Raw genomic sequence first — 27,587 nt, forward strand, 5'->3', positions numbered from 1 at the left:
AGAGGGATTTATGATCTCCCAGAGCTTCTGCTTCCCTGGTCCCACTTGTTATAGCCCATAGAGGGTCTGCTGAAGAATGTAACCATTTGGCGCATAAGAAAGTAAGGAATCTAGACCTGTCAGTTCTATCAATGTAAAAGAGCTGGGATAGCTGAGCTGCAAAGTAGGATATATTGAAATCTGGGAGAGCTGCGCCTCCAAGGTCAGTGGGGTTTTTTAGCTTCCTCCAATGCAATTTGTGTCTGCTGGTGCCCCATACAAATGGCTTGAGCAAAGACTCCATTGATTTGAACTATTTGAGAGGTAAATATACCAGTGAGTGCTAAAGGATATAAAGTATTTTAGGTAGAAGTACCATTTTTATAAAGTTTATGCGGCCCATAATTTCTGTAGGTAAACGGCCCTGATTTGAATTTTGGCTTTTATCAAATCTAAGAGGGGTTGTATGTTGTTGAAATATATTCTGCCGGGGAGTTGGTGACTTGAACGCCAAGGTATTTAATACGATTGATCCTCTGTAAAGGGAAATTTGCTTGATCATGCGGTGGTGGGAAACGGTCTTGAGGGAGTATTTGGAATTTATCCCAATTAAGTTTTAGACCTGAAAAATTCCAATCTGTTCTATGAGGATCAAAGAAGTTGACAAGGGTGTACCAGAGTCCGCCAGATATAACAACGTATCATCTGCATACATACTTCTCTTTTCTGTCAGGGAGTCCAAACACATGCCAGTTGCATCAGGGTGCGAACGTATAGCCATCGCTAGTGGTTCAGCGTCTAGAGCGTACAACAAAAGGGACAACTTTGTTGGGTGACTGGTGAGGGGGAATGACTCGGACGTCCATCCATTTGCCATCACCCTGGCCACTGTGGCCTGGTACAGCAGTTGTACCCATTGTTATAAATTTGGGCTAAACCCATAGTTTTCAAAGCATTTCTATAAGAAGCACCGCTCGACTGAATCAAATGCCTTAGCTGTGTCCAAGGCAATAACTCCTCTTGTGCCAGTATTCTCATGCTGAGTCTGGAGATTTAAAAAAAGTCTCCTCTGGGTTGAAGGAGGTATTTCTACCAGGCAGGAAGCCTGACTGGTCTTCATGTATCAGAGAAAGGGATCACCTGATTGAGTCTGGTGGAAAGAATTTTGGCAAGGATCTTAACATCAAATTGCAGGAGGGAAATGGGACAGTATGACTCAGGTAGGCCCGGGTCTTTGCCAGGTTTAGGGTTAGTACTATTAATGCTTCTCTCATAGAGGGGGGTAAAGTAAAAGTATTGAACATATAGTTAAAGAGGGAGAGCGCATTGGTATTTGGTAGTAAAGGGAGTAGAATTCTCTATGGGTAGGCCATCAAGACCCGGTGACTTGGATCGAGGAAATGTGGCAACAGCTTTGGCTATCTCCGGAGTCGTTAGTGGTGCCTCGAGCATTTTAACTTTTTCCTCCTGGAAGTTGGAGGAATTGTATAGTGTTAAAGAAGGACTACCTTGGTGTCATATCATCAGAGACTGTAGATGTGTATAGGGTTTTGAAGAATTCCCTTAATTTTGCTGGGACTTTACTGGGTTCTATTAGCGGATCACTGGAGGAGGAGTGCAGAGTAATGACTACTGGCGGTCTGTCCTCACTGTAAACCAGGTAGGCCAAGAGTTTGCCTTTCTCCATGCTCAAATAATTTTTGTTTATGAAAGAAATGTATGCCTAGCCTTTTCATGCTGTAATTGTTAAACTACTCTGGTTTATAGTTTAACCACTTTACCTCCGCTCACATGGAGGCTACTGTGGCACTTTGCCACGATCCCGTCCAGCGACGTAGGTCTCCTCCCCCTGTAGGCGGCGCTCGCGCGCCGCCGGAGGCGCGCTCCCGCTGTTTTCATTCACAGCGGGAGTCGGGCCAGGGGAGGAGCAGCGGCGATCGCTGCTGCTCTTACCCGATCGTCGGGGATCGAGTCTGGAGATCCGCCCGCTGTGTGTAAACACAGCGGGCGGATCTCCATAGTGACAGGGAGTGACAGATCGGAGTGTTCAGCATAGCTGGACATCTGATCTGTCCCTGTCTCACAAAGTCACCCCCCCCCACACGTCAGTAAGCACCAGGCATACATTAACCCCTCCCTCTCCAATAAAATTAACCCCTTCACTGCCAGTGTCATTTTTACAGTAACAGTGCATATATATATATAGCACTGATTACTGCAGTAATGTCACTGGTACCCCCAAAAGTGTCAAAAATGTCAGTCAAGGGTCCGATCTGTCCGCCGCAATGTCGCAGTCCCGCAAAAAAAATCGCAGATCGCCGCCATTACACGTTAAAACAAAAAAAAAAACACCAAAAATTACAGAAATCTTTCCCGTAGTTAGTAAACGCAATAACTTTTGCGCAAACCAATCAAAATACGCTTATCGTGATTTTTTTTTACCAAACATAGGTAGCAGAAAACAAATTGGCCAAAAATTTAAAAAAAATTTGATTTTTACATTTTTTTGGGGGGGATTTCATATAAAAAAATGTGAAAAATATTGTTATTTTTTCAAAATAAACGCTCTTTTTTTGTTTATAGCGCAAAAAGTAAAAATCACACAGGTGATCAAATACCACCAAAAGAAAGCTATGTTTGTGGGAAAAAAAGGACGTAAATTTCGTTTGGGTATGGCGTCGCACGACTGCGCAATTGTCAGTTAAAGTCGCACAGCGCCGAATCGCAAAAAGTGGCCTGGACGGAAGACCGCAAAATCCTCCGGTGGTAAAGTGGTAGCCCCAGAGGTGGAGGGTTCCTCTACAATTCTTTTTTTGCTGAAGATAGGGCTAGGGCTATGATGGCTTGAGCCATAACTACTTCTGATGCAGATTTCAGTTTAGCTATACGTGAGATAAGGGTAGATCTGGAGTGAATTTTAAATGTGTCCCATATTGTAGAGGTAGAGGCAGAGTTTTCGTTGTCAAGAAAGAAACGTCCCCATTCTGATCATCTTCCTCTGGGAGAAGTGCAATCCTGAGTGTGGCCCAGTAGGGACTATGATCGGATAGCAATCTAGGAGAGAATCCCACTTCAGTTAGTCTGGGTAATAAAGTTTCGGAAATCAGGATATAGTCAATGTGGGACATGGAGTGATGTGAGGAGGAGAAGCACGAGAAGGCTTATGTTGTAGGAAATTTAGCTCTCCCAAGTGTCAGCTAAATTTAAAGTCGGCGATTAGTCAGGCAAAACGGGTTACTGGAGCAGGAGGTCGAGGTGGCAAAATCGTCTGCAGTTTGTCTAGGTTGGGATTTAATGTAGCTTTGAAATTGCCAAGCCATATTGCTGGTACTGTGTAATGATGCGCCATGAAGCCAAAAGCCTCCATTATTACTGCAGGACTGAACGGTGGGGGGGATATAGAACGCCAGTATTAAAATCGGTTCTCCGAATAGAATTGCATAAAGGAATACAAATCTACCTAGAGGGTCTACTAGAGCACTCCGGAGCACAAAGTGTACAGATTTGGCTGTAAGAATAGAGATCCCCCCCCACCGAATGGGTGGTGTATGTAGAGTGGTACGCCCACCCAATCCAAGGTTGTAATCGGGCTTCAGCATGTGTCTCTACCAGCACCAATGTGTCCACATGCTGTTTAAGAAAAAACAGCAGATCCCTTTACCTTTTCCCTCAGACCTGTGTTTTTTTTTTTTTTTTATTGAAGTCTTCTGTTATGTATTTGGGCAGGCATTAGAAGATCACACAGTTCGCCATGCCAGGATTTTGCAAGCACTGGAAGATGAAAAGCAGAACATTGCTAGGGAAGTGCAGATGCTGCAAAAAGAGAAGAATAACAGAGAGAGGAGTATGTCAGGTAACTGTAAGCATGTGCTAAAAAAAATAAATCTATCTGCTAGAGCTGCACGATTCTGGCCAAAATGAGAATCACGATTTTTTAGCTTGGAATAAAGATCACGATTCTCTCACGATTCTCTGTGTAACAAAAAAAAATTGGGATAACTTAACTGTTACGTTTTTTATTCATTAAAGTCTATTAATTGCGTTTGAAAGACTGCTGCGCAAATACAGTGTGACATAAAATATTACAACAATCGCCATTTTATTCTGTAGGGTCTCTGCTAAAAAAAAATATATAAAATGTTTGGGGGTTCTAAGTACTTTTCTAGCAAAAAAAACTGATTTTAACTTGCAAGCAACAAATGTCAGAAAAAGATCCAGTCTTTAAGAGGTTAAACTTCCTTTCTCCCTGGCAGAGGGAAGGAAAAGATACAATGTAATCATTTTTGTTTATAGTTACTGGGAGACTTTGCTGATAGCTGTTTGCCAGGAGGCTTTTTTTTTTCCACAGCTGTTCTCTCTGCTATGCAGCTATGCAAAGAATCGAGCATATCTCAGGGTTAGATCGTCAGGAGGGGTGAATCGAGATCGCGATTTTCATATGATTAATCGTGCAGCTCTACTATCTGCTTTGAAAAGCATTTTAAGGGTGTTTGCACATGGTTGAGTCCATTCAGCACAAATGCTGATGTCTTTCCTCAGCTTGGGCAGCCAAGGTGAAGCGTACAGCCTTTCACAGACATGAAATTCTGTGCACTGCTGAACTTGAGTATATGGTGGTGCTATCGTAAACCTAGGACTTTTCCATTTTCTGCATATGCCTGTATGATATACCTTGTGCTTATGAAACACTGCCTTATACTGGAGTACATCAGCATATAGCCATTAATGTGCATGGGAGGCTGTATGCTGGACCTTGCTGTCCATGTGGACTAAAGATGCTGGCATTTACATTGAACAGCCTTTGCCACTCATGGGCAATATACCTGAAATGCTTTGTGTAGAAAGGCATTTAAACTAACCTAGACATTCAGTACAGTTTGGAACATTTTTCATTTCAATAGCGATCTATGGTTGACTTAAAATTGTCAAATACAGATATAAATGTGAAATTGTGTAATTTTCCATTATAATCTTTGTCTACATTTGCAAATGTAACCATGTCCTAGATAGATTTAAAATGTATATATACACGAATGTGTGTGTGTGTAAATGTATAGTAGATAGATAAATATAGATGTATACCTATGAGAGAGAGAGAGACAAACCGCATATGTTCCAGCATATTCCTTCATATTGAATAGAGTACCATCAGTATATAATTAATTGTAACCTGGTTCTTTTATTCAGTTCCGCCTACTTGGAATTCATTGAAACTGTCTGTCATGATTCAGGAGGCAAACACAATTAGTGCCAAACTCCGAAAGCATACTGTATTCAGTAGGTAAGTGTAATGCAGGCTTATCCCTTTAAAGGAGAAAGGGGTTTTAACAGTTTCTTTACTAGAACACCTATTTTGATTACCTAATTGCCCAGATCAGCTCTCGCACCAGTCTACTCCTTATGGACCAGACCAATTTTAACATTTCTTTGATGGGTCTATTCATTCTGTGATAACTGTCATTAGTTAAGATAAGGCTACGCACATAACCCCGTTTTTTCGGTACAAGACTCACTTTTGGCAATATTGTATTGAAAAAAATATTTTATTTTCTATAATAATGTAACCATATCCCCCCTCCCTCCCCCAAAAAAAAGCAAAAAAAAAAACACAATGTACACATTCCCGGTTTGAATAGTGTTAGGTTTGTACATTTTTCCTGTTTATAGTGGCACTAAAAAAAATGTTATGTTGTGATGCATGGCAAGTTTTATACACTTTTTGTGTAACTAAAAAATTAGGGAACAAAATGATTTAAAAAAAAAAAATGGTAAATCTAAAAAAAAAGTAGCTAAATAATAGTCGATTAGGGTTATTAAGTAGTTAATTAGGAACTGTAATTCTTAATACTGACACAAAAGCTGTAGCTGCTCCTGAGATATGTAACAAGTCCCAGCTGTCAAATCGATAGCTGGGAATTCTTGATAATTGCAGCCAGTAAGAGGAGGGTATATCCTGTATGCCCTAAGGTCATAACTAGTTAAACTAGTAACCAGATTAGTCTCAAAAGAAGTCTACCAACAAAATAAATCGGTAAACCATTTGATGAAGACTGCTATTAACACTGCGGCAGTCACCTCCGTTAGTGATGGCAAAACAGCTGCTCAGTTTTGAGGTGAGTATCTTGCCTCGGAGTCTTTGTATGTCAGCTTCCATCCAAGCCGAGCTCAATGGCACATTCAATTTAAAGCCCAATCTCAGACAAAAACTCTCCTTCCCACCCCCTCTAACCCATTATCCCAGATTTATTTATTTTTCTTACCCGGCAAAGCAAATTATACACCGGAGTCCCACCATCCAGGTCCCTTGCTGATTCGGTTTCTGCCTGCAGGGATTGCTAGTTCAGTGCTACAGATGTGCCTGAAACCATTGGTCCCCTTTACTTCCCTTGGGCTTCCATCAAGTGAAAAGGGCATTGTGTGTGTTTGTGTGTGTGTGTGAGTCAGGGGCGTACCTAGAGCATTTGGCACCCGGGGCGGATCCTATATCTGGCACCCCCCCGGCGTGAAGGCGACGAACCCCTCATTGACCCGGCGACCAGGCCCCTCCTCCTCTGCAAAAACTGCGCTGATTGACCTGAGGCGCCAGGCAGAAATACATGTAACTGGCAGTGGCATACTTACTGTGTGCTACTGCCAGTGGTGTCACTAGGGTTGGTGTCACCTGGTACAGTAAACCATGGTGTCACTCCCCCCAAATTTTTTTTTCCTGTTTTCTGAAAGCGTGCCAAAGATGCAGCATGCAAGACTTTTGGTGCGCTTTCAGAAAGTGCAGAGAAAAAAAAATCTATAGGACTGCAGTAATAACTGCAAGTAAAATGTAGGAAGACCCCCTTTACATTACACAGCCCCCGTACCCCTGGACCCCTTTACATTACACAGCCCCTGGACCCCTTTACAATGCAGACCCCCCCAATAGAACCCCTTTACAATTCAACCCCCCCAATAGAACCCCTCTACAATGCAAACCCCCTATAGAACCCCTTTACAATGCAGACCCCCCCCCCAATAGAACCCCTTTACAATACAACCCCCCCCCAATAGTACCCCTTTACAATACAAACCCCCCCCAATAGAACCCTTTACAATACAAACCCCCCCATAGAACCCCTCTAAAATGCAGACCCCCCCCCCAATAGAACCCCTTTACAATGCAGACAACTCCCCCCCCCCCAATAAAACCCCTCTACAATGCAGACACCCCCCAATAGAACCCCTTTATAATGCAGACACCCCCCCAATAGAACCCCTTTACAATGTAGACAACCCCCCCCCCCAATAAAACCCCTCTATAATGAAGACCCCCCCATAGAACCAACCCCTTTACAATGTAGACAACCCCCCCTCCAATAAAACTCCTTTACAATGAAGACCCCCCCCCCCCATAAAACCCCTCTACAATGCAGACCCCCCCCCAATAAAACCCCTCTACAATGCAGACACCCCCCAATAGAACCCCTTTATAATGCAGACACCCCCCCCCAATAGAACCCCTTTACAATGTAGACAACCCCCCCAATAAAACCCCTCTATAATGAAGACCCCCCCATAGAACCCCTTTACAATGTAGACAACCCCCCCTCCAATAAAACTCCTTTACAATGAAGACCCTCCCATAAAACCCCTCTACAATGCAGACCCCCCCCCCCCAATAAAACCCCTCTACAATGCAGACACCCCCCAATAGAACCCCTTTATAATGCAGACACCCCCCCCAATAAAACCCCTCTACAATGCAGACACCCCCCCCCCCCAATAGAACCCCTTTACAATGTAGACAACCCCCCCCAATAAAACCCCTCTACAATGCAGACCCCAGCAATAAAACCCCTCTATAATGCAGACACCCCCCCAATAAAACCCCTCTATAATGCAGACACCCCCCCCAATAAAACCCCTCTATAATGCAGACACGCCCCCCAATAAAACCACTCTATAATGCAGACACCCCCCCCCCCATAGAACCCCTTTACAATGTAGACAACCCCCTTACAATGGAGACCCCCCTCCCCCCCCAATATAACAACTTTAAAATACAATTGCGCCCCCCCCCCTCTTACCTTATGAGGAACAGAGGAGGAGAGCAGAGAGGGAGGAACTGTTCAAAGAGAATGGGAGAGAGGCTCACAAGCCCTGCATACACAGCGGGAAATGCCGAAGTTAAATGTGCTTAGTAGTTAATGAGCCGTGATTGGTTGCTAGGCGGTCCAAGCAACCAATCACCTTCTCATTATTCTAGCACACTTAACTCCGGCATTTCCCGCAGTGTATGCAGGGCTCGTGAGCGAAGGGAGCCTCTCTCCCTTTCTCTGCTATACAGTTTCTCCTCCGGCGGCCGGCCCCGGGTGTCACCCTGGTGCTCGCTGACACCCCCCTAATGTGTGGCACCCGGGGCGGACCGCCCCCCCGCCCCCCCCCTATTGGTACGCCACTGGTGTGAGTGATGGTTATCTATAGTGAAATACTGTAAATAAAAAAAAAATGTGAGAGAATAAAATGCTTTAGAATAACCAATCATTGCTGAAAATTTGACTTGCCAGATTTCTGGAACAAATCAAAACGTCAGAGCTTAGCCATGAAGTCAGGCAAAATCAGGTTGCAATAACGAAGTGAAATAAAAACCAGTGGAATAAGCATATTGTGGTGGCTACTCTTAGTTGGGGCTTTTATTGTTTAATTCCTAATCAAAGAAATTCTTCTAATATTGCAATTTTTTTTTCCCCCAGACATGAAGTGGCTGATAAAGAAAACCAACCTTCAGTACAAATCCAAGTCAGAAACCTTAAGCTGGGAATTGTAACATTCTGGAATCTGGATAAGTTTGAATATAAGTTGGCTGCCATGAAGGATTTATATGAGGTGAATGATAAGTGGAATGGCTAGCATGAGTTTTTTTTTTTTTTTTTTTTTTTTTTAATGTTGCTACACACAGCACACGTGATATCAACCACCAATAAAACTGAATGCTATTTAGCATCATCATGGCAATAGGTATTCTAGAGAATGGTTAAAAATAATACGTTATCTGCCTATTTTCCAACTTTTAAGGGACATGGGGGCTTAAAGCGTTTGTTACCCCAACACTTCTCATTCCTGGTATGTGGCTGCTGTACCATGTACTTGTGAGAAAATATCCTGTTCTTTGTATTGCTTCCTTTGTGTGAAATCCCTGGTGTTCCTGCCAGTCCCTCTGATTTCTTATTCAAAACTGACCACACTAAGCAGGAGAACACAACGTGGTCACTTCTCTAGCTATGCTGGGAAATTGGTGTGCTCTCCTCCAATGTTAAGACTTGTTCAGACATGCCCCCACTGCACTAGGAAGCTCTGTGTGCTGCTGCTTCCCCCCCCAGCTCTTATGCAGCTGAGAACAGAGGGAATGTGGTCACGGGAAAAAGTGTTTTTTTTTAATGGGTGGTGTGTGTGTGTGTGTGTGTGTGTGTGTGTGTGTGTGTGTGTGTGTATATGTGTATAGTACATACACACACATACACACATACACATATATATATATATATATTAGTTGGACTGCCTGTGCAATCTCTATAGGGTCCAGGTATCGCCTCACGCTATCAATAGTGACACTGACCCTAGCCAACTGCAAAACTAGTGAAAAACAGTCAGAAAAGAGGAGTATGGGAAAAAAAATGTTAGTGGCCTCCACCTGTTAAACCATTCCTGTTTTGTAGGTTGTCTCATTGTTGCCCATCCAGTACACCTGTTGGTAATTTCATTAACACCAAAGCAGCTGAGACTGATTAACAACCCTCTATGCTACTTATCTGACCAGATCAATATCCCAGGAGTTTAACTGACTGGATACTATACTCCTATTTAAAAGGTGTTCCTTTTAATTTTTTTGAGCTCTGTGTGTGTGTGTGTGTGTGTGTGTGTGTGTGTGTGTGTGTGTGTGTGTGTGTGTGTGTGTGTATATTATATATACAAAAATATGGGTTGTTTGCAATCACTTTTAGTATTAAAAATGTGATAAGAGCATTTTGTTCATAGAAACCATTTAACTTTTTAACTATAATTTCTGTAGTCCATGTTGGAAAAAAAGGGGTCCTTTTGCTCTAGGCAATAAGAGATGATACTCTAAGCACACTTTTCACACACAAGTACCTTACAGGCTACAACCCCATTCTAAACATTAGTGGGTCTCCTGATCATGTAAGGCACTCCAATATTATTCAGTCTAATCCTTTAGCTACAATGATACTGTAAATGTACAGATGCACGTTGTCATCTGAACTTTAACCACTTGCCGACTGCCGCCCGACTATATACGGACCCTCCCCCCCCCCCCCCCCGCGAGTGAGCGGCGGACCCAATGTCCGCCGCTCACTCGCGATCCTCCGGTACAGCGGGAGAAAGGCAGGCGGCTAGTGTAAACAAAGCCGTCTGTCATTCTCCCCTCTGTAACAGCACAGATCATACTGTCCTGCTATGTAGGACCCTAGATCTCTGCTGTTACACACACAGCCACATCCAATCACAGTAGTAAGAATCATGCCCCTAGGGACGCACTTGACCCCTCCCTCTCAAATAAAGTTAACCCCTTCACTGCCAGTGTCATTTTTACAGTAACAGTGCATATGTACAGCACTGATTACTGTAGTAATGTCACTGGTACCCCCAAAAGTGTCAAAAATGTCAGTCAAGGGTCCGATCTGTCCGCCGCTATGTCGCAGTCCCGCAAAAAAAGTCGCAGATCACCGCCATTACTCGTTTAAAAAAAAAAACAATAAAAATGACAAAAATCTTTCCCTTAGTTAGTAAACGCCAGTGTTAATTTTGGCAGCAAATTTCAATTTAGTTTTAGTCTTAGTCTTAGGACTAAAATGGCATTTTAGTTTTAGTCCTATTTTAGTCTTCTGCAAGTGTTTTAGTTTTAGTCGTAAAGCCCTACATTTTAGTCGACTGAAACTCATTTTAGTCATCTATAATCAAATGGGTGTAGTTCAATTGTAATTTGTAATGCATTATTTAAGCATTTCTCTACAATTTCCGAACTCATTATATACTACTGCTGGTCCTGGAGTGAAAAATCTAATATGTTATTATTTATGCTTTGAGCATGCACCAGTGTTAATTTTTAGCAGCAAATTTCGATTTCGTTTTAGTTATAGTCTTTTGACTAAAATGCCATTTTAGTTTTAGTCGTATTTTAGTCTTAAGACTAAAATGCCATTTTAGTTTTAGTCGTATTTTAGTCATCTGAATTGTGTTAGTCGACGAAAACGTTTTAGTGGACGAAATTAACACTGGTAAACGCAATAACTTTTGCGCAAAACAATCAAAATACGCTTTTTGCGATTTTTTTTTTTTTTTTTCCCAAACATATGGTAAAAAAAAAAATTGGCCTAAAATGTAAAAAAATCAAATACCACCAAATAAAATGGCGATCAAATACCACCAAAAGAAAGCTCTGTGGGAAAAAAAAAGGACGTCAATTTAATTTGGGTACAGCGTTGCATGACCGCGCAATTGTCCGTTAAAGTCACGCAGTCCCGAATCGCAAAATAGGCCCTGGTCAGGAAGGGGGTAAAATCTTCCGGGGCTTAAGTGGTTAAGGTAACCCTGTAAATTCAGCTCAATCCCCATAAATTCAAGTAATTTCAGAAGGGCCCTCTCAGTGGTACTGCATATGGATTTTGGGATTTGATATAGGTGAATTACAAACAGATGGATAGGGATTTTAATGAACTGCAAATTTAAAGGAAAATTAAAGCATACAATGTATAAACATTCAAAATTGTTATTGTAATTTATGGTGTGACTTTTATGATTATTTGGCTTACATACTGTATATTTACGGGGATATCTCATAGACCAATTTGTAAATTCTCAGTCTACTGACTTTTTATGAGATAAGTTCAGTTAGCATCCTTGCTAAACAGCAATCAATATAAAACTGATTCTAAACTGAAGCAATACCTAAGCTAGAGACTGCATTGATTCAGTTCCTCTGCACAGACTGATAAATAAATGAGAGACAAAGTAGCAATAAGCTACAACCACTCACTACTCAGCAGGAAACAAAACATTGTACAGGTCCCTCTCAAAAAATTAGCATATTGTGATAAAGTTCATTATTTTCTGTAATGTACTGATAAACATTAGATTTTCATATATTTTAGATTCATTTCACACAACTGAAGTAGTGCAAGCCTTTTATTGTTTTAATATTGATGATTTTGGCATACAGCTCATGAAAACCCAAAATTCCGATCTCAAAAAATTAGCATATTTCATCCGACCAATAAAAGAAAAATGTTTTTAATACAAAAAAAGTCAACCTTCATAACCTTCAGTTATGCACTCAATACTTGGTCGGGAATCCTTTTGCAGAAATGACTGCTTCAATGTGGCGTGGCATGGAGGCAATCAGCCTGTGGCACTGCTGAGGTGTTATGGAGGCCCAGGATGCTTCGATAGCGGCCTTGAGCTCATCCAGAGTGTTGGGTCTTGCGTCTCAACTTTCTCTTCACAACATCCCACAGATTCTCTATGGGGTTCAGGTCAGGAGAGTTGGCAGGCCAATTGAGCACAGTTCTCCCGCTGACGTCAGCACGACGAAACATGTCGAGAGCGTAACCACATCACTTCCGCTGATTGATCTGGAGGCTTGGAACCCGCATCCGGCGGTTGGAACGCACGCCGTTCCTGAGCGCTCACCGCTAGAGAGTCCTAAGCCATACGGATATACTTGAACTGAGCTATCTATGTGAGTACTTGTCTGATTATACTAAATAAAAGAGTTTTCAAAACGTTACTTCACTATTGGAAGCACCTTTTCCTATATATGTCCTAGGATTGTTCTGGCTATTCCCTCCCCATTGGGATATCGATGCTGTAAGCCACCTCATATTGCTTTGGAGTGTGACCGGGTGTATTGGCACAAACCGGACAGGATCAGGGATCGGACCACCACTGTATGGGAGCGATCCCTATTTATCGACCTGCGGTTCACCCTTGTAGGGGTACTTAATTCTTGTAAGCGTGGGACCTAAGGAAAGGGAGAGCACCCTATTTCTCGCCCACTTACTTCACCCTGGGACACCCCAAAAAAGAGCCCCTCAATTTTTTCTATGGACTTTGCACCCATATAAGACTGTATTGGACACCCCTTGTCACCAGCCTGTTTTTTGCACTTTTTATTCTTGTATTTATATTTATACTTATTTATATATGCTATTTGGCTTTATTGAAGTTATATTTAATCACGGATATATTTATTCATCTTCATTTCGGATGGCCCACCAATTTATCACCACCAATCCACACACTTTGATTACAGTCGGATCAATTAATTTCTTTTTATAAGAGATTCATAATATTTATTAAGGGATCTCATCCATTGCACTTAGCACTTTTGGATTTGGATCTTTCACCCGATTTGGTTATAGATTTATAATTTGAGTGGTTTATCACTTATATTTCTTTTTTTGGCACTTTGCACTTTCTTGCACCATAGCAAATATATATGGTTATACTGTTGTGTTGCTATGTATTGGAGATGATATGATTTTTATTTAAAATACACTAATCACTTTGTTCTACAACAATTAACTTTATACATCTTATTAGATCCCAAATAACCATCATTAGAAAAACTTCTCTATATATCTGTTAGATACCCCACCTCTGGCAGCGCCAATCACTTCCCCCTTTTTACACATACATCTGATACCTTTTTAGGCTGTATTTTTGAAGTGGGCTGCAGCCAAGCTTGAATTTTAACTTTTATCCTAAGCGCGGATTCTTTTCATTTTTTACACAATTGAGCACAGTAATACCATGGTCAGTAAACCATTTACCAGTGGTTTTGGCACTGTGAGCAGGTGCCAGGTCGTGCTGAAAAATGAAATCTTCATCTCCATAAAGCTTTTCAGCAGATGGAAGCATGAAGTGCTCCAAAATCTCCTGATAGCTAGCTGCATTGACCCCGCCCTTGATTAAACACAGTGGACCAACACCAGCAGCTGACATGGCACCCCAGACCATCATTGACTGTGGGTACTTGACACTGGACTTCAGGCATTTTGGCATTTCCCTCTCCCCAGTCTTCCTCAGGGTCCGGTCACCTCTTCTCGTTGTGCAGCGTTTTCTGCCACACTTTTTCCTTCCCACAGACTTCCCACTGAGGTGCCTTGATACAGCACTCTGGGAACAGCCTATTCGTTCAGAAATTTCTTTCCGTGTCTTACCCTCTTGCTTGAGGGTGTCAATGATGGCCTTCTGGACAGCAGTCAGGTCGGCAGTCTTACCCATGATTGCGTTTTTGAGTAATGAACCAGGCTGGGAGTTTTTAAAAGCCTCAGGAATCTTTTGCAGGTGTTTAGAGTTAATTAGTTGATTCAGATGATTAGGTTAATAGCTTGTTTAGAGAACCTTTTCATGATATGCTAATTTTTAGAGATAGGAATTTGGGGTTTTCATGAGCTGTATGCCAAAATCATCAATATTAAAACAATAAAAGGCTTGCACTACTTCAGTTGTGTGTAATGAATCTAAAATATATGAAAGTCTAATGTTTATCAGTACATTACATAAAATAATGAACTTTATCACAAAATGCAAATTTTTTTGAGAGGGACCTGTATGTAACAAGCAAACATGGTTGCCCAATGAATGGATATAATCAAATACCTTGACACTTGTTGAATGTTTTTACATTTTGAGTGCTGTTCAATATTTTAATATTTTGTACGATAAGCTCTGTTCTGATGGTAACATCTGACACATGAGGCAGTTATTATTTTGCATGGCTGGGTAGATTACATTTTGTAAGGTTGCTGTGCAAGTGTACTGGTATAAGAAACGCAAACAAAGGGTAATGACAATTGGCTATATTCAGAGAAGACTAGTTATATGCAAGTACCTTCAGATGAGTGCACAATGGCAAAAAAGCTCTAAAGACCCCTATATAAGTGATCCCAGTGCTACTCTTTTGTTTGTTAGACTCCCTTCTGTTCAAATATGCAGACCTGGTGGCTTATATACTGGTTGGCCCCTGGTTCTCCCTTTGTGGGAGAACATCTCTTTGGCAAGGAACTTGACTCATTCAATGTCATGGGTAGGAGGGTAAGGGCACCCTGTTACTGAACAAATGCTAGGCTACAGTTCCTGTGGGGGAAGGGTTCCTTTGGTTCCCCATGGGCCTCCTCTTCCAAGCCCACACAAGGAAAGCAATTCTGATGCTTAGATTTCAAAGCCAGCTAAGCCAGTTTCCAAGCTTTCTGTACAAGGATCTGGCACCTCCAATTCAATTGGGGGAACATCTGTCAGCATATGCTGCCATCTTCAGGGCATTCCTGACCTTTGAGTTTGATCTATTGTCACCTAAGGACTGCAAACCTGCTCTCCTCTCCACAGAGCTCTGTAAGAGGTTTATGAGCTCCAAAAGATGAGAAAGTGTTGTCAGCAGAGGCGCCCAAATGTGAAGAAGCTGAGAAATTGATTTTTTATTGATTCGATATTTACTGTATTGCTCACAGAATAGTATAAAACAGTCCATGCGCTTTGTGGCACTAAACTGACCACTTCCTCAGGATGGTGCATAAAACACTTTAAACAGCTGTGATCTGTCTTTCGTGCTGTTTGTGAGTGTGCTCAGAGCCATCCTGAGGAAGTGGCTAGTGTAGTGCCAAGAAACTATGTTTTATACTTTTCTGTGAGCAATCTGTCAAACTACTACACCATAAGCAACTTTTTTTTTTTCCTCCTTCTCTTTTGAGGTACCCCAGTTATGCACAGAGTGCACTGGCTCTTACCTTTCATCAGCTCCTTTCTTTGCAGATTATTATACCCAAACTGGGGGTGTCAGCGTTTTATTTACTCTCTTATTCATGATTCCAAAAGCAAACGGATGTACTTCCCATCCTGGACCTTAAGGGCTCTTTCACACGGGCGTTCCGTATGTCCGTTTTTCATCCCATCCGTTTGCGGATGAAAAACGGACATAATGTATCTCTATGTAAATACGGATGTCATCGGATGATCATCCTCTGACATCCGTTTTTTGTCAGTTCAGTTCAGTTTTTTTGAACGGAGGAGAACCCTATTTTTTCTTCCTTTCAAAAAACGGAACTGAAGCAAAAACGGATGTCAGTGGTGTCATCCGCAGACATCCGTATTTACATAGACATGCATTATGTCAGTTTTTCATCCGCAAACGGATGGGATGAAAAACGGACATACGGACCGGATGACACAAGTGTCATCCTTGTCCGTTACAAAAAAAAAAAAAAGGACCTGATCGGGCAAAAAAAAAAAGGAACGCCCGTGTGAAAGAGCCCTTAGGTCCACAGCAAGAACTTAAGAATTCAAAGGTTCCACATGCAGTCCAGCAGGTCAGTCATTTACCTTTTCTTCAAAAAGTAGTTTTCCAGACTGCTACAGCACACCATTTTGTCTGAAACCAGAAAACCTGCCTGTGGGCAGTAGCCAGGCATTCTTTCACGTGGTGGATACATAATCCAGCGCTGGAGTTTGAGAAGTCCTTTCTCCTGTTGATTTGGTCAGTGATAATGATGGATGCTGACTTGTTGGGGCTGTGGAGGTGTACTCAAGACCGCAACGATACAGGGAACTGGGTTGTTGCAGGAATCTTGACTTCCACTCAACATTCTGGAGCTCAGCGATGTTTGCCTATGTCCTTCAGATATAGAAGTGCTGCCTTCAGGGACTGCAATTGCAAGTTCTTTCAGACAGTATCACAGCTGTGTCTTGCATCAATCACCAGGACGAAACCAGAAGACGAGCAGCTCAGAGGGTGGAGGCAGAGAGGTTACATAGTTATATAGTCTGGTTGAAAAAAGAAATAAGTCCAACTAGTTCAACCAATGAAGAAGGTTCCGGTCTCAGACATTTTGAGATTCACAGAACTGAGAATTGTTGGGAGCAGGAGAGGTTATTTTGGGGTCCTCACACCTTTGTCCAATCACCTGAAAGTACTTGTTTGTAACGGTTTATATCCAAGTTATCTGAATCTTGCCTGTGTCCTGTACTGTACTCCACTCTAAGAAATTGATTTTACAGGTACTGCAAGTAAAAATCCCATTTCTGTTTCCAATATCTGCAGAATCATGGCAGTCCAAAGGAAGACGATATATTTTATGATCCAGCAGATGAATGGGAGCCAGATCTGTCAAAATCATCGTTGTCTAATTTGTCGAGGCGCAGGTAAAGTGTAGAGACATTACAACACACATTTTGTGAAACTGTTTAAATAACCATATCTTATACTATGAAATTGTCAAACCATTTGAGTCCAAAAAAATAAACATATTTGTGGTTAATAGGACAACTGAATGGATAATTCACAAAATATAGGGTTGCACCGATACCATGTTTTTATTGGTGAGTATGAGTGTCGATACTGAATGCCGATAACTTTTTACAGTGTGATTGAGCCCATACAAAATTAATGGGTTCAAATTGCGTTGCAAAAAATTGCATGCAACTTGAACAGGAATGCGGCTTTAAAGGTATGTACAGTCAACATATTATGCTTTAAAAGATAAAATGGATTAATTTCAAAGCAATTTCTCTTTCGTTCATTGACGGACACAGCGCTCCATATTCAGAACTAAAGGGTTATATTGCCCCCCCTACAGGAGTAGGACACTAGTCAGAAAAACAAACTTGGCTATGCCTATTGGCAGTCCTAGCATGCGGTGTGATTCCTGTCCGAATCGCATCTGATTTCCTGCACTGCTTCTGTGTGAACCCAGGCTCAAGTCACTATGACACTATGGGCTCAAATTGCATCACAAAGGTAATAGTATAGCTATCAAAGCATTTGCAAGAGAACAAGTTCTTAGTATCGGCACCGATATCGGTATCAGGGCAACCCTAATACACTGCTTTACAAATTAATTCATCTTATCTTTTTTTTTTTTTTTTATGCATAATATGTTGACTGTACATACCTTTTTTAATGCTATCCTCCGCTTGGGGGAGTTATTCAAGTGTTACATTTTGCATTCCTCCTAAAGGAGTTGCTTTTAGTGAGCGAATGCCGTTTGCAGTAATCTAGGCATGTTTACATAGAGAATTAAATGATCTGTGGCAGGGCTTGAAGGGTATGTAAACTTTAACAATTAACTTCTTTTATTTGCTCCTTTTGGTCTATTTAATATATATAATTAAAGAATTCCAGTTATGCCATCTTTTTACATACAGGGCATCGGGAAAGTATTCACAACGCTTCACTTTTTCCATATTTTGTTATGCTACAGCCTTATTCTAAAATGGGTTAAAAGCAAGCATTATTTTCCTCACAATTCTACAAACAATACCCCATAATGACAATGTGAAAGAAGTTTGTTTTAAATCTTCCTTGAGATGTTTCTACAACTTGAATAGAGTCCACCTGTGGTAAATTCAGTTGATTGGACATGATTTTGAAAGGCACACACCTGTCTAAGGTCCCACATAGTGCATTTTAGAGCACAAACTAAGTCATGAAGTCCAAGGAATTGTCTGTAGACCTCCAGGACAGGATTGTATTGAGGCACGGATCTGGGGAAGGGTACAGAAACGTTTCTGTAGCATTGAAGATCCCAATGAGCACAGTGTCCTCCATCTGTAAATGGAAGAAGTTTGGAACCACAAGGATTCCTACTAGAGCGGGCCTGCCCGGCTAAACTGAGCGATCAGGGGAAAAGACTTAGTCAGGGAAGTGACCAAGAACCCGATGGTCACTCTGACAGAGCTCCAGCGTTTCCCTGTGGAGAGGAGAACCTTCCAGAAGAGCAACCATCTCTGCAGCACTCCACCAATCAGGCTTGTATGGTAGAGTGGCCAGATGGAAGCCACTCCTCAGGAAAAGGCACATGACAGCCTGCCTGGTGTTTGCCAAAATGCACCTGAGGTACTCTGACCGTGAGAAACAATGTTCTGGTCTGATGAAACACAATGAACTCCTTGGCCTGAATGGCAAGCATCACATCTGGAGGAAACCAGGTACCTCTTCTCACCTGGCCAATACCATCCCTAGAGTGCAGCAAGGTGGTTGCAGCATCATGCTGTGGGGGTGTATTTCAGCAGCAGGAACTGGGAGACTAGTCAGGATTGAGGGAAAGATGAATGTAGCAATGTACAGAGACTTCCTTTATGAAAACCTGCTCCAGAGCGTTCTGGACCCGAGACTGGGGCGGAGGTTCATCTTCTAACAGGACAACAACCCTAAGCACACAGCCAAGATAACAAAGGAGTGTCTACAGGACACACATATTTTTGGTAAAAAAAAATCGCAATAAGCGAATTTTGATTGGTTTGTGCAAAAGTTATCGCGTCTACGAACTACGGGAAAGATTTAGTTTTGTTTTTTTTTTTTTTTTGTTTTTTTTTTTGCGGGACTGCGACATTGCAGTGGACAGATCGGACCCCTAACTAACATTTTTGACACTTTTGGGGGTACCAGTGACATTACTACAGTAATCAGTGCTAAAAATATGCACTGTTACTGTAATAATGACACTGGCAGAGAAGGGGTTAACAGCATAGGTGATCAAGGAGTTAAATGTGACCCTAGGGGAGTGATTTTAACTGTGAGGGGGTGTGGCTTCTGAGATGACCAGAGAGACATGTGATCCTGTATAGAAGGATCACATAAGCTCTGTGACCATTTCAGGGAGAAGGACGGTCGGCTGTGTTTACAACAGCCGACCGTCCTTCTCTCTCTGCGGGGAACGATCGCGGGTGTCTGGCGGCGATCGGAGCCGCCTGACATACGAATCGGCTTCCCCACTGACGATCGGGGGCGGAAGCTAGCCCCCTAGCTGCCACCAGGTGAGCAACATACTGATATGTACTTTTGCCTGTAGGAGCCACTCTGCTGATTTTATATATATATGTATATGTGTATATGTGTGTGTGTGTGTGTGTGTGTATGTATATATATATATATATATATACAGTGGGTACGGAAAGTATTCAGACCCCCTTAAATTTTTCACTCTTTGTTATATTGCAGCCATTTGCTAAAATCATTCTTCTTCCTCATGAATGTACACATAGCACCCCATACTGACAGAAAAACACAGAATTGTTGACATTGTTGCAGATTTATTAAAAAAGAAAAACTGAAATATCACATGGTCCTAAGTATTCAGACCCTTTGCTGTGACACTCATATATTTAACTCAGGTGCTTTCCATTTCTTCTGATCATCCTTGAGATGGTTCTACACCTTCGTTTGAGTCCAGCTGTGTTTGATTATACTGATTGGACTTGATTAGGAAAGCCACACACCTGTCTATATAAGACCTTCCAGATCACAATGCATGTCAGAGCAAATGAGAATCATGAGGTCAAAGGAACTGCCTGAAGAGCTCAGAGACAGAATTGTGGCAAGGCACAGACCTGGCCGAGGTTTCAAAAAGATTTCTGCTGCACTTAAGGTTCCTAAGAGCACAGTGGCCTCCATAATCCTCAAATGGAAGACGTTTGGGACGACCAGAACCCTTCCTAGAGCTGGCCGTCCGGCCAAACTGAGCTATCGGGGGAGAAGAGCCTTGGTGAGAGAGTTAAAGAAGAACCCAAAGATCACTGTGGCTGAGTTCCAGAGATGCAGTCAGGAGATGGGAGTAAGTTGTAGAAAGTCAACCATCACTGCAGCCCTCCACCAGTTGGGGCTTTATGGCAGAGTGGCCCGACAGAAGCCTCTCCTCAGTGTAAGACACATGAAAGCCCGCATGGAGTTTGCTAAAAAACACCTGAAGGACTCCAAGATGGTGAGAAATAAGATTCTCTGGTCTGATGAGACCAAAATAGAACTTTTTGGACTTAATTCTAAGCGGTATGTGTGGAGAAAACCAGGCACTGCTCATCACCTGTCCAATACAGTCCCAACAGTGAAGCATGGTGGTGGCAGCATCATGCTGTGGGGGTGTTTTTCAGCTGCAGGGACAGGACGACTGGTTGCAATCGAGGGAAAGATGAATGCGGCCAAGTACAGGGATATCCTGGACAAAAACCTTCTCCAGAGTGCTCTGGACCTCAGACTGGGCCGAAGGTTTACCTTCCAACAAGACAATGACCCTAAGCACACAGCTAAAATAACGAAGGAGTGGCTTCACAACAACTCCGTGACTGTTCTTGAATGGCCCAGCCAGAGCCCTGACTTAAACCCAATTGAGCATCTCTGGAGAGACCTAAAAATGGCTGTCCACCAACGTTTACCATCCAACCTGACAGAACTGGAGAGGATCTGCAAGGAGGAATGGCAGAGGATCCCCAAATCCAGGTGTGAAAGACTTGTTGCATCTTTCCCAAAAAGACTCCTGGCTGTATTAGATCAAAAGGGGGCTTCTACTAAATACTGAGCAAAGGGTCTGAATACTTAGGACCATGTGATATTTCAGTTTTTCTTTTTTAATAAATCTGCAACAATGTCAACAATTCTGTGTTTTTCTGTCAGTATGGGGTGCTATGTGTACATTCATGAGGAAGAAGAATGAACTTAAATGATTTTAGCAAATGGCTGCAATATAACAAAGAGTGAAAAATTTAAGGGGGTCTGAATACTTTCCGTACCCACTGTATGTATGTATGTATATGTGTATATATATATATATATATATATATATATATATATATATATATATATATATATATATATATAATGTGTGTGTGTGTATGTATGTATGTATGTATGTATGTATGTATGTATAGTAAAACCTTGGTTTGAGAGTAACTTGGTTTAAGAGCGCTTTGCAAGACAAGCAAAATTTTCAAATAAATTTTGACTTGATATACAAGCGATGTCTTGATATACAAGTAGCCTCAAGTCACAGCTAAGTATAAAAGAGAAGAGAGGCGCCTCTAAGTGTAGCAATATGGTTAAATTTAATGAAGGTACAACATTTAGCAACTCACATGGTTGATGATTGGAACAGGCACATCTAAGGATGCAGGCATCCCGGGTAAAGCTGTCCACATAGACCATCCTCCGCACCGACATCTACGTCATCCCTTCCATGCTGCCCCTCGCTTTCAGATCGCTTTACTGCAGGGTGGTCATCCCGGTCAGGATTACAGACTGGCAGCTGGCGGTGCAGAAGATAGTCTATGTGGACAGCTTTACCCCGGATGCCTGCATACTTAGATGTGACGGTTTTATTCATCAACCATGTGAGTTGCTAAATGTTGTACCTTCATTAAATGGAACCATATTGCTACACTTAGAGGCGCCTCTCTTCTCTTTTATACTCTGTAGCTCCTGCTGGATTTTGCTTCTAATCCCCTTATGGAAGCGGCTATTTATGGATGGACATTTTATGTAACCTATCGCAATGCTATAATCTTTTTATATGGAATATAAACTGAAGGACTTATGAATAAATGGTTGTGGAACGAATCATCTGCGTTTCTATTATTTCTTATGGGGAAATTAGCTTTGATATAAGAGTGCTTTGGATTACAAGCATGGTTCCGGAACGAATTATGCTTGCAATCCAAGGTTTTACTGTGTGTGTGTATATATGTATATGTGTATATGTATATATGTGTGTGTGTGTGTGTATATATATATATATATATATATATATATATATATATATATATATATATATATATATATATTATACAGTATGCGTTTGCCAAGTAGTTAATGTTAACTTTTGTAAAGTCCAAGTAAGGATTGAGATCGAAGTACTACTAAACTTCTGTAAAAATTAAGTGTCCATATTTTAAATTATTTCTTTAAGGAGCAAAAGTCTCATGAAGAACAAAAGAATTTCTGGATGTCTGTATGAAATTCGTGTTCACCCTATTCAAAGTTTACAGTCTGGATATTCCTCAGGTAATCTATACTGTATGGTGTATGCTGTGTAAACCCCACTCACAGGAACAGATGAAAAAACAGATATTAGTTGTAGGTGCTGCCATAACCCTGTTGTCATGTTATTCTATGATAATAGATTATTTAGGAGGGAAAGAGGCTCATTTTAAATCAATAAGTCTTAATTTTTCAACCATTCACGTTCTAGTCATGAATAGAGGGGGAAATGGTAAAGTTTTTATCGTTCAATATTTTTATTAAGAAAAAGGTGGATGATTGCCCAAAACTAGTAAGTGTAGTAAATATTTTAATCAGTTTTTTTTTTTTCCCGATCTTTGACTCCATTGTGAAAATATTACTTCACTTAAAAGAGAAGTGCAGGAATCTTAAAAAAAACAAAACAAAAAACCCCTTTATACCCACCTAGGTGGCTCCCGCCAGCTGTACACCTCAAACTTGAGTGATCAAAGACTGCTGGTTGCTCAGTTCTTGGTCTTCAGTAGACACTGCTCTGTGCTCTGCCCCTCCAGCACTTACTGGAGCACCTGGCTGTGGAGGGGATGGGAGTGGCTGGCTCAGGCTTTCAGCTGAGTCAGCTGCTGGCCATGCATCTGGGTGGATCCTGACCTTATTGTCGGGATCCCTGCAGTGCCTGGACTGGATCGACTATGTCCAACGACATTAGGCTTTAGCCCGTTGTCGGCTAAATCTGGGTCACAGGGGTGTTGAACTAAGTGCACTCCTGTGAGCCACTGGAGAAGTATGGGCAAAAGAGCTTTAATTTATTATCACCGTTTTAATTTATTGGATTTCAGTTTTCAGTCATGGAGGCTTAGCATTACATGTAGGTGTTACCTAGGGCATTCTACAGACAAACGGGGCCTACCTAGGAAAGCTCACTCCTCCAGACTGACATCTACCCATTAAAGCAGGGGTCTTCAAACTATGGCCCTCCAGTTGTTCAGGAACTACAATTCCCATCATGCCTAGTCATGTCTGTGAATGTCAGAGTTTTACAATGCCTCATGGGACGTGTAGTTCCGCAACAGCTGGAGGGCCGTAGTTTGAGGATACCTGCATTAAAGTATTCTCATATTTGCATAACTCCTCCCAATAGTCAGCCTGCTCCTTGCATCACAGCTGAAGATTCTTGGGAGGAGTACTGAGGCAAGGGGCTGTGATGTTTTTAGTAAGCTATGTACAGTCCCTTGTTGGCCCTCCCTACCAGCCAAAATCGATCTGCATTTCATAGAGACGCACAGAGACCCAGTGACATCACTTGGTCTAAAAACAGGCGCATAATGCAATTGTAAAGATTTATTTGAAAAAGTAATTAGTTTGCTTATTTCTCCCCCTTCCCCCCACAACATGCTAAACGCCCAGGATTAAATATTGCAGAAAACTGCATTTATAAAATAAATTGCAGAAATTAGATGTGCATAAGGGGTTTATTGTTTATCCCTATGGAGAATTTCATAACTCCTATATCTATTATACCACTAAGCATTCAACGCATCTGTTATCTTTATATTCTTCCAACAGGTTTGATGAATAAGTCTAGTAGTTTTCTGAGCAAGTCCAACAGTGTATGCTCGAATGGGAATGACTCGCATCTGCCTGAAATCTGTAAGGATCTAATAGGACGTGCATTGGATTATTTGGGCCAAAGTCAATCGGATGAGAGCAGCATTGCTGACAGTCTGGTCTCCTGTATTGGAACGGTTTGTAAGGGAGTTCATGTTGTCTCGCAGACATATGAGCAACAGGATGAGGACAGCACAGATGGCAGTGAGTATTCATATTACATGGGAAACTGTAGTCTTGTCAGCTTTTGTTAGATATACTTGTGAATAAGAGCAGAAACTTATTTTCTCTTTTTAAATGTTCCTGCCACCAATATAGCTACTAATGTGAACAATTAAACAGGAGTTACAAGTTTTTGTTCCTGTTAGCTAGCGTTTTGAAATTTGAAGTCGCCACCCTGTGGTCCTGAAGCTCAGGTACCATGTTGTAGTCTTTAAAGGTCACCTTGTCCTCCTGTGCCTGAGACCACAACAATGGACAACATCAAGGAGCTGGGTGAGATGTAGTTCAGGGACGTACATAGAACACCTACTCGCTACACAAATTATGTATCCCAACCTTAGATTTAAGAATAGCTTCAGGTCCATCATTTTAGTTTAAAGTGGTTGTAAACCTCAGACATGAAATAATAACAAAAGAATATTGCTCTATGATGTGTACTTGTCTCAATTCAGAGCTAAATGTTGTTTGTCTGCTGCCCCGTTTATTCTATTCTATCTATTCTATGCTATCTAGTCTGCCTATCCTCTAGCGTGAGTCCCATCTGACAAGTTTTCCTGGCACCAAGAGAAAAATGGTGATAGGGAGGGACCTCCAGCTGATTGACAGCCTTAGCTCTGCTAAGAAGACTGCAGATAAACAGGTACAACATATGTAGAAGGATTTGTTTTATCCCTATGTATCACCTGAAGCCAGTGATTTCACTGGGTATATGGAAGGGTTTACAACCACTTTAACTCTAAACTAATGAAGCAGTATACATTTTAGACACCTTACCAATCTGTTTATTATTATTTTTTTTTATTTTTTTTTAGCTCAGATAGAGACAAAGCATAAGTACAAGGATCCAGTCAGTTGTGCTGTAGTCCTCCTGCACTACAAAGGGTCATGCTGATACGAGTTTGTTACCTTTTACAAGCGTCTTTGTTAATGCTCTTTATTATATGTAAAGGATAAGATTTATTGAGGTCTCTTATTTTAAGCCATGGTGCAGTTTGTGGTGACCTAAAAACATTCTGCTCTTATGTTGCTATAGGAGGCATACCACCACTGTTATATCTGTTAAAAGTGCTTAATCTCTTCCTCAATCCAACTACCTCTTAATTGTCTTTCCAGTGTTCATGGTTAACCGGGAAGCCCAAATTCAAAGCATTCAGTTGACCTCTGCTTTTCAACAGTCAGTTGTGTTAACCAAGCATTGGTTAGACTCTTTCACTGAAAGCCAAGAGACTGACAAACCTGTTGATAACCTGTTGTTGAACATCAGGAAGCTTGGAGGATACTTGCAGCTGCTTTTACAGGTATAAACATTTCAGCAATAATTTACTTTCTATTCTAACAGTCATATGTTTCTTTTAGGCTGCATTTTAAATGGGCAGTTAGGGGGGGCAGTGTTAAAAATAGCCAATTGTACCATGGTTTTATTAACCACCCAGCCGCAAGTTAAAGTAATTGTAAAGGCACAAGGTTTTTTATCTTCATACATTCTATGCATGAAGGTAAAAAACCTTCTGTGTGCAGCAGCCCCCCTAATAGTTACCCGAACCCCCTATCGATCCAGCGATGTTCAGGAGAGCCTTGCCTTTCCGGGGACTCGCCCTTTTGATTGGCTTTTGGCAGCCATTGGCACTCCGCTTCTCTCAATCACAGTCAGTGAGCCAATCAGGAGATGGAGGGAGCAGGGCCAAGCCACAGCTCAGTGTCTGAATCAGTCTGGGGCTCAGCTCAGGTGCCCCCATAGCAAGCTACTCGACAGGAGGAAAGGGCCAGGAGTGCCGACGTGGGACACCAGAAGAGGAGGATCCAAGCTGCTCTGTGGAAAATCACTGCTGCTGTTTGTTGGTTCACATTTCTACTGTTCATGTCGGTTCACACTGCCACAATCGCAGTGCAGCATGGCATAAATTATACTGCCACCAAATGTAACCTGTTCAACCTATCCACAGCAGATCACTTTATTAGAGGTGAGCATTGGCGAATGTAAGTGCTTTATAGGTCCCAGAGCCCTAACCTAGACTTTTTGAAAATTTGTTTTGTGTAATCATACATTTTTTTTTGGAGTGGTCTTGGATCCAATCGCATGATGTCCTGGGGTGATGGTCTTTTCATAATTTTCCTGTTTGCCCCAGCTGCCGTGATGACTGGTGTTTTCATGGTTTCACAAAAAGTAGATTGATTGACACTTGGTTCCATTTAACCTGGAAGAAGAGTGGTGGCAGATTTTTTTTTATTATTATTATTGTGAAGTTGTGCTTTAAAGTCAAGCTCAGTAAAGTCCGCTAAATCCCCTGTTTCTTTTGTTTTCTTCATATACTGACACAGTTTAACCCCTTTCATACTGCTGTGCATTTTTCATTGCGAGATTTGTGGCCCTTTATTTATTTACCCTGTGCCATTTATGTAAAGCACTGGATAAATAGTCATTGGACGACTGTTCTGATTGGTGATGGCTGGGTACACAGAGGCACTGTATCCAGCCAATCGGAGGTCCTGGGTACCATGCCATCGCTATGCTTGGTCATCACTGTGCTGATCCCTTCTCTTCCCTTCCCAACGAAGGAAGGAGAGAGATCATATATCTATATGTATCAGCAGTTGCAGATTCTTTCAATCTGTTTCTGTTGCACAGGGATCGATTTTACTAACCCTTTCATGCCCCCCTCCTCTCCTGCACATACTATTTCTATGTTGTCTCCTGGGTATTAACCCTTTCATTTCCCTTATCCTGCAAATCTAAACACCCCATTCATCTCCATGATGCCACTGTATGTGACCAATTCATTAACCGCTTGACATCTTCCTTCCTCTGTGTTTAACCTGTACATAAATGTTTCTGGTACACATCACTTCCAATGCCAGCATGTTCTTTCATTTCCAAAACTTGTTGCAGAAAATTACGTCATCTTGGGGTGTCTACTTTTTGAAAGTATCATTTTGGGGTTTTTCGTACTATTCTGGCATTTTTTATTTTAACAAAAAGTAAGGGAACACAATTTTTTTTTTCATTGTTGGTCTT

At 41.7% G+C, this 27,587-nt stretch overlaps 1 protein-coding gene across 1 annotated transcript in view; it reads left to right on the forward strand.

Annotated features, from left to right (window-relative positions):
• Window positions 1-27,587, forward strand: part of KIF14 (kinesin family member 14) — a gene marked incomplete at its 3' end in the record, with an annotated part of 104,550 nt that overhangs the window by 41,178 nt on the left and 35,785 nt on the right. The window contains exons 18-24 of the mRNA XM_082266606.1: window positions 3,706-3,832; window positions 5,167-5,260; window positions 8,703-8,835; window positions 17,063-17,163; window positions 22,695-22,789; window positions 24,311-24,556; window positions 25,688-25,872. Coding sequence (XP_082122732.1) covers window positions 3,706-3,832; window positions 5,167-5,260; window positions 8,703-8,835; window positions 17,063-17,163; window positions 22,695-22,789; window positions 24,311-24,556; window positions 25,688-25,872 — 981 coding nt within the window. The remainder of the gene's footprint in view (window positions 1-3,705; window positions 3,833-5,166; window positions 5,261-8,702; window positions 8,836-17,062; window positions 17,164-22,694; window positions 22,790-24,310; window positions 24,557-25,687; window positions 25,873-27,587) is intronic.

The sequence above is a fragment of the Pelophylax lessonae genome (assembly GCF_965119305.1).
Source record: "Pelophylax lessonae genome assembly, chromosome: 8".
In the NCBI taxonomy this organism is placed as follows: domain Eukaryota; kingdom Metazoa; phylum Chordata; class Amphibia; order Anura; family Ranidae; genus Pelophylax; species Pelophylax lessonae.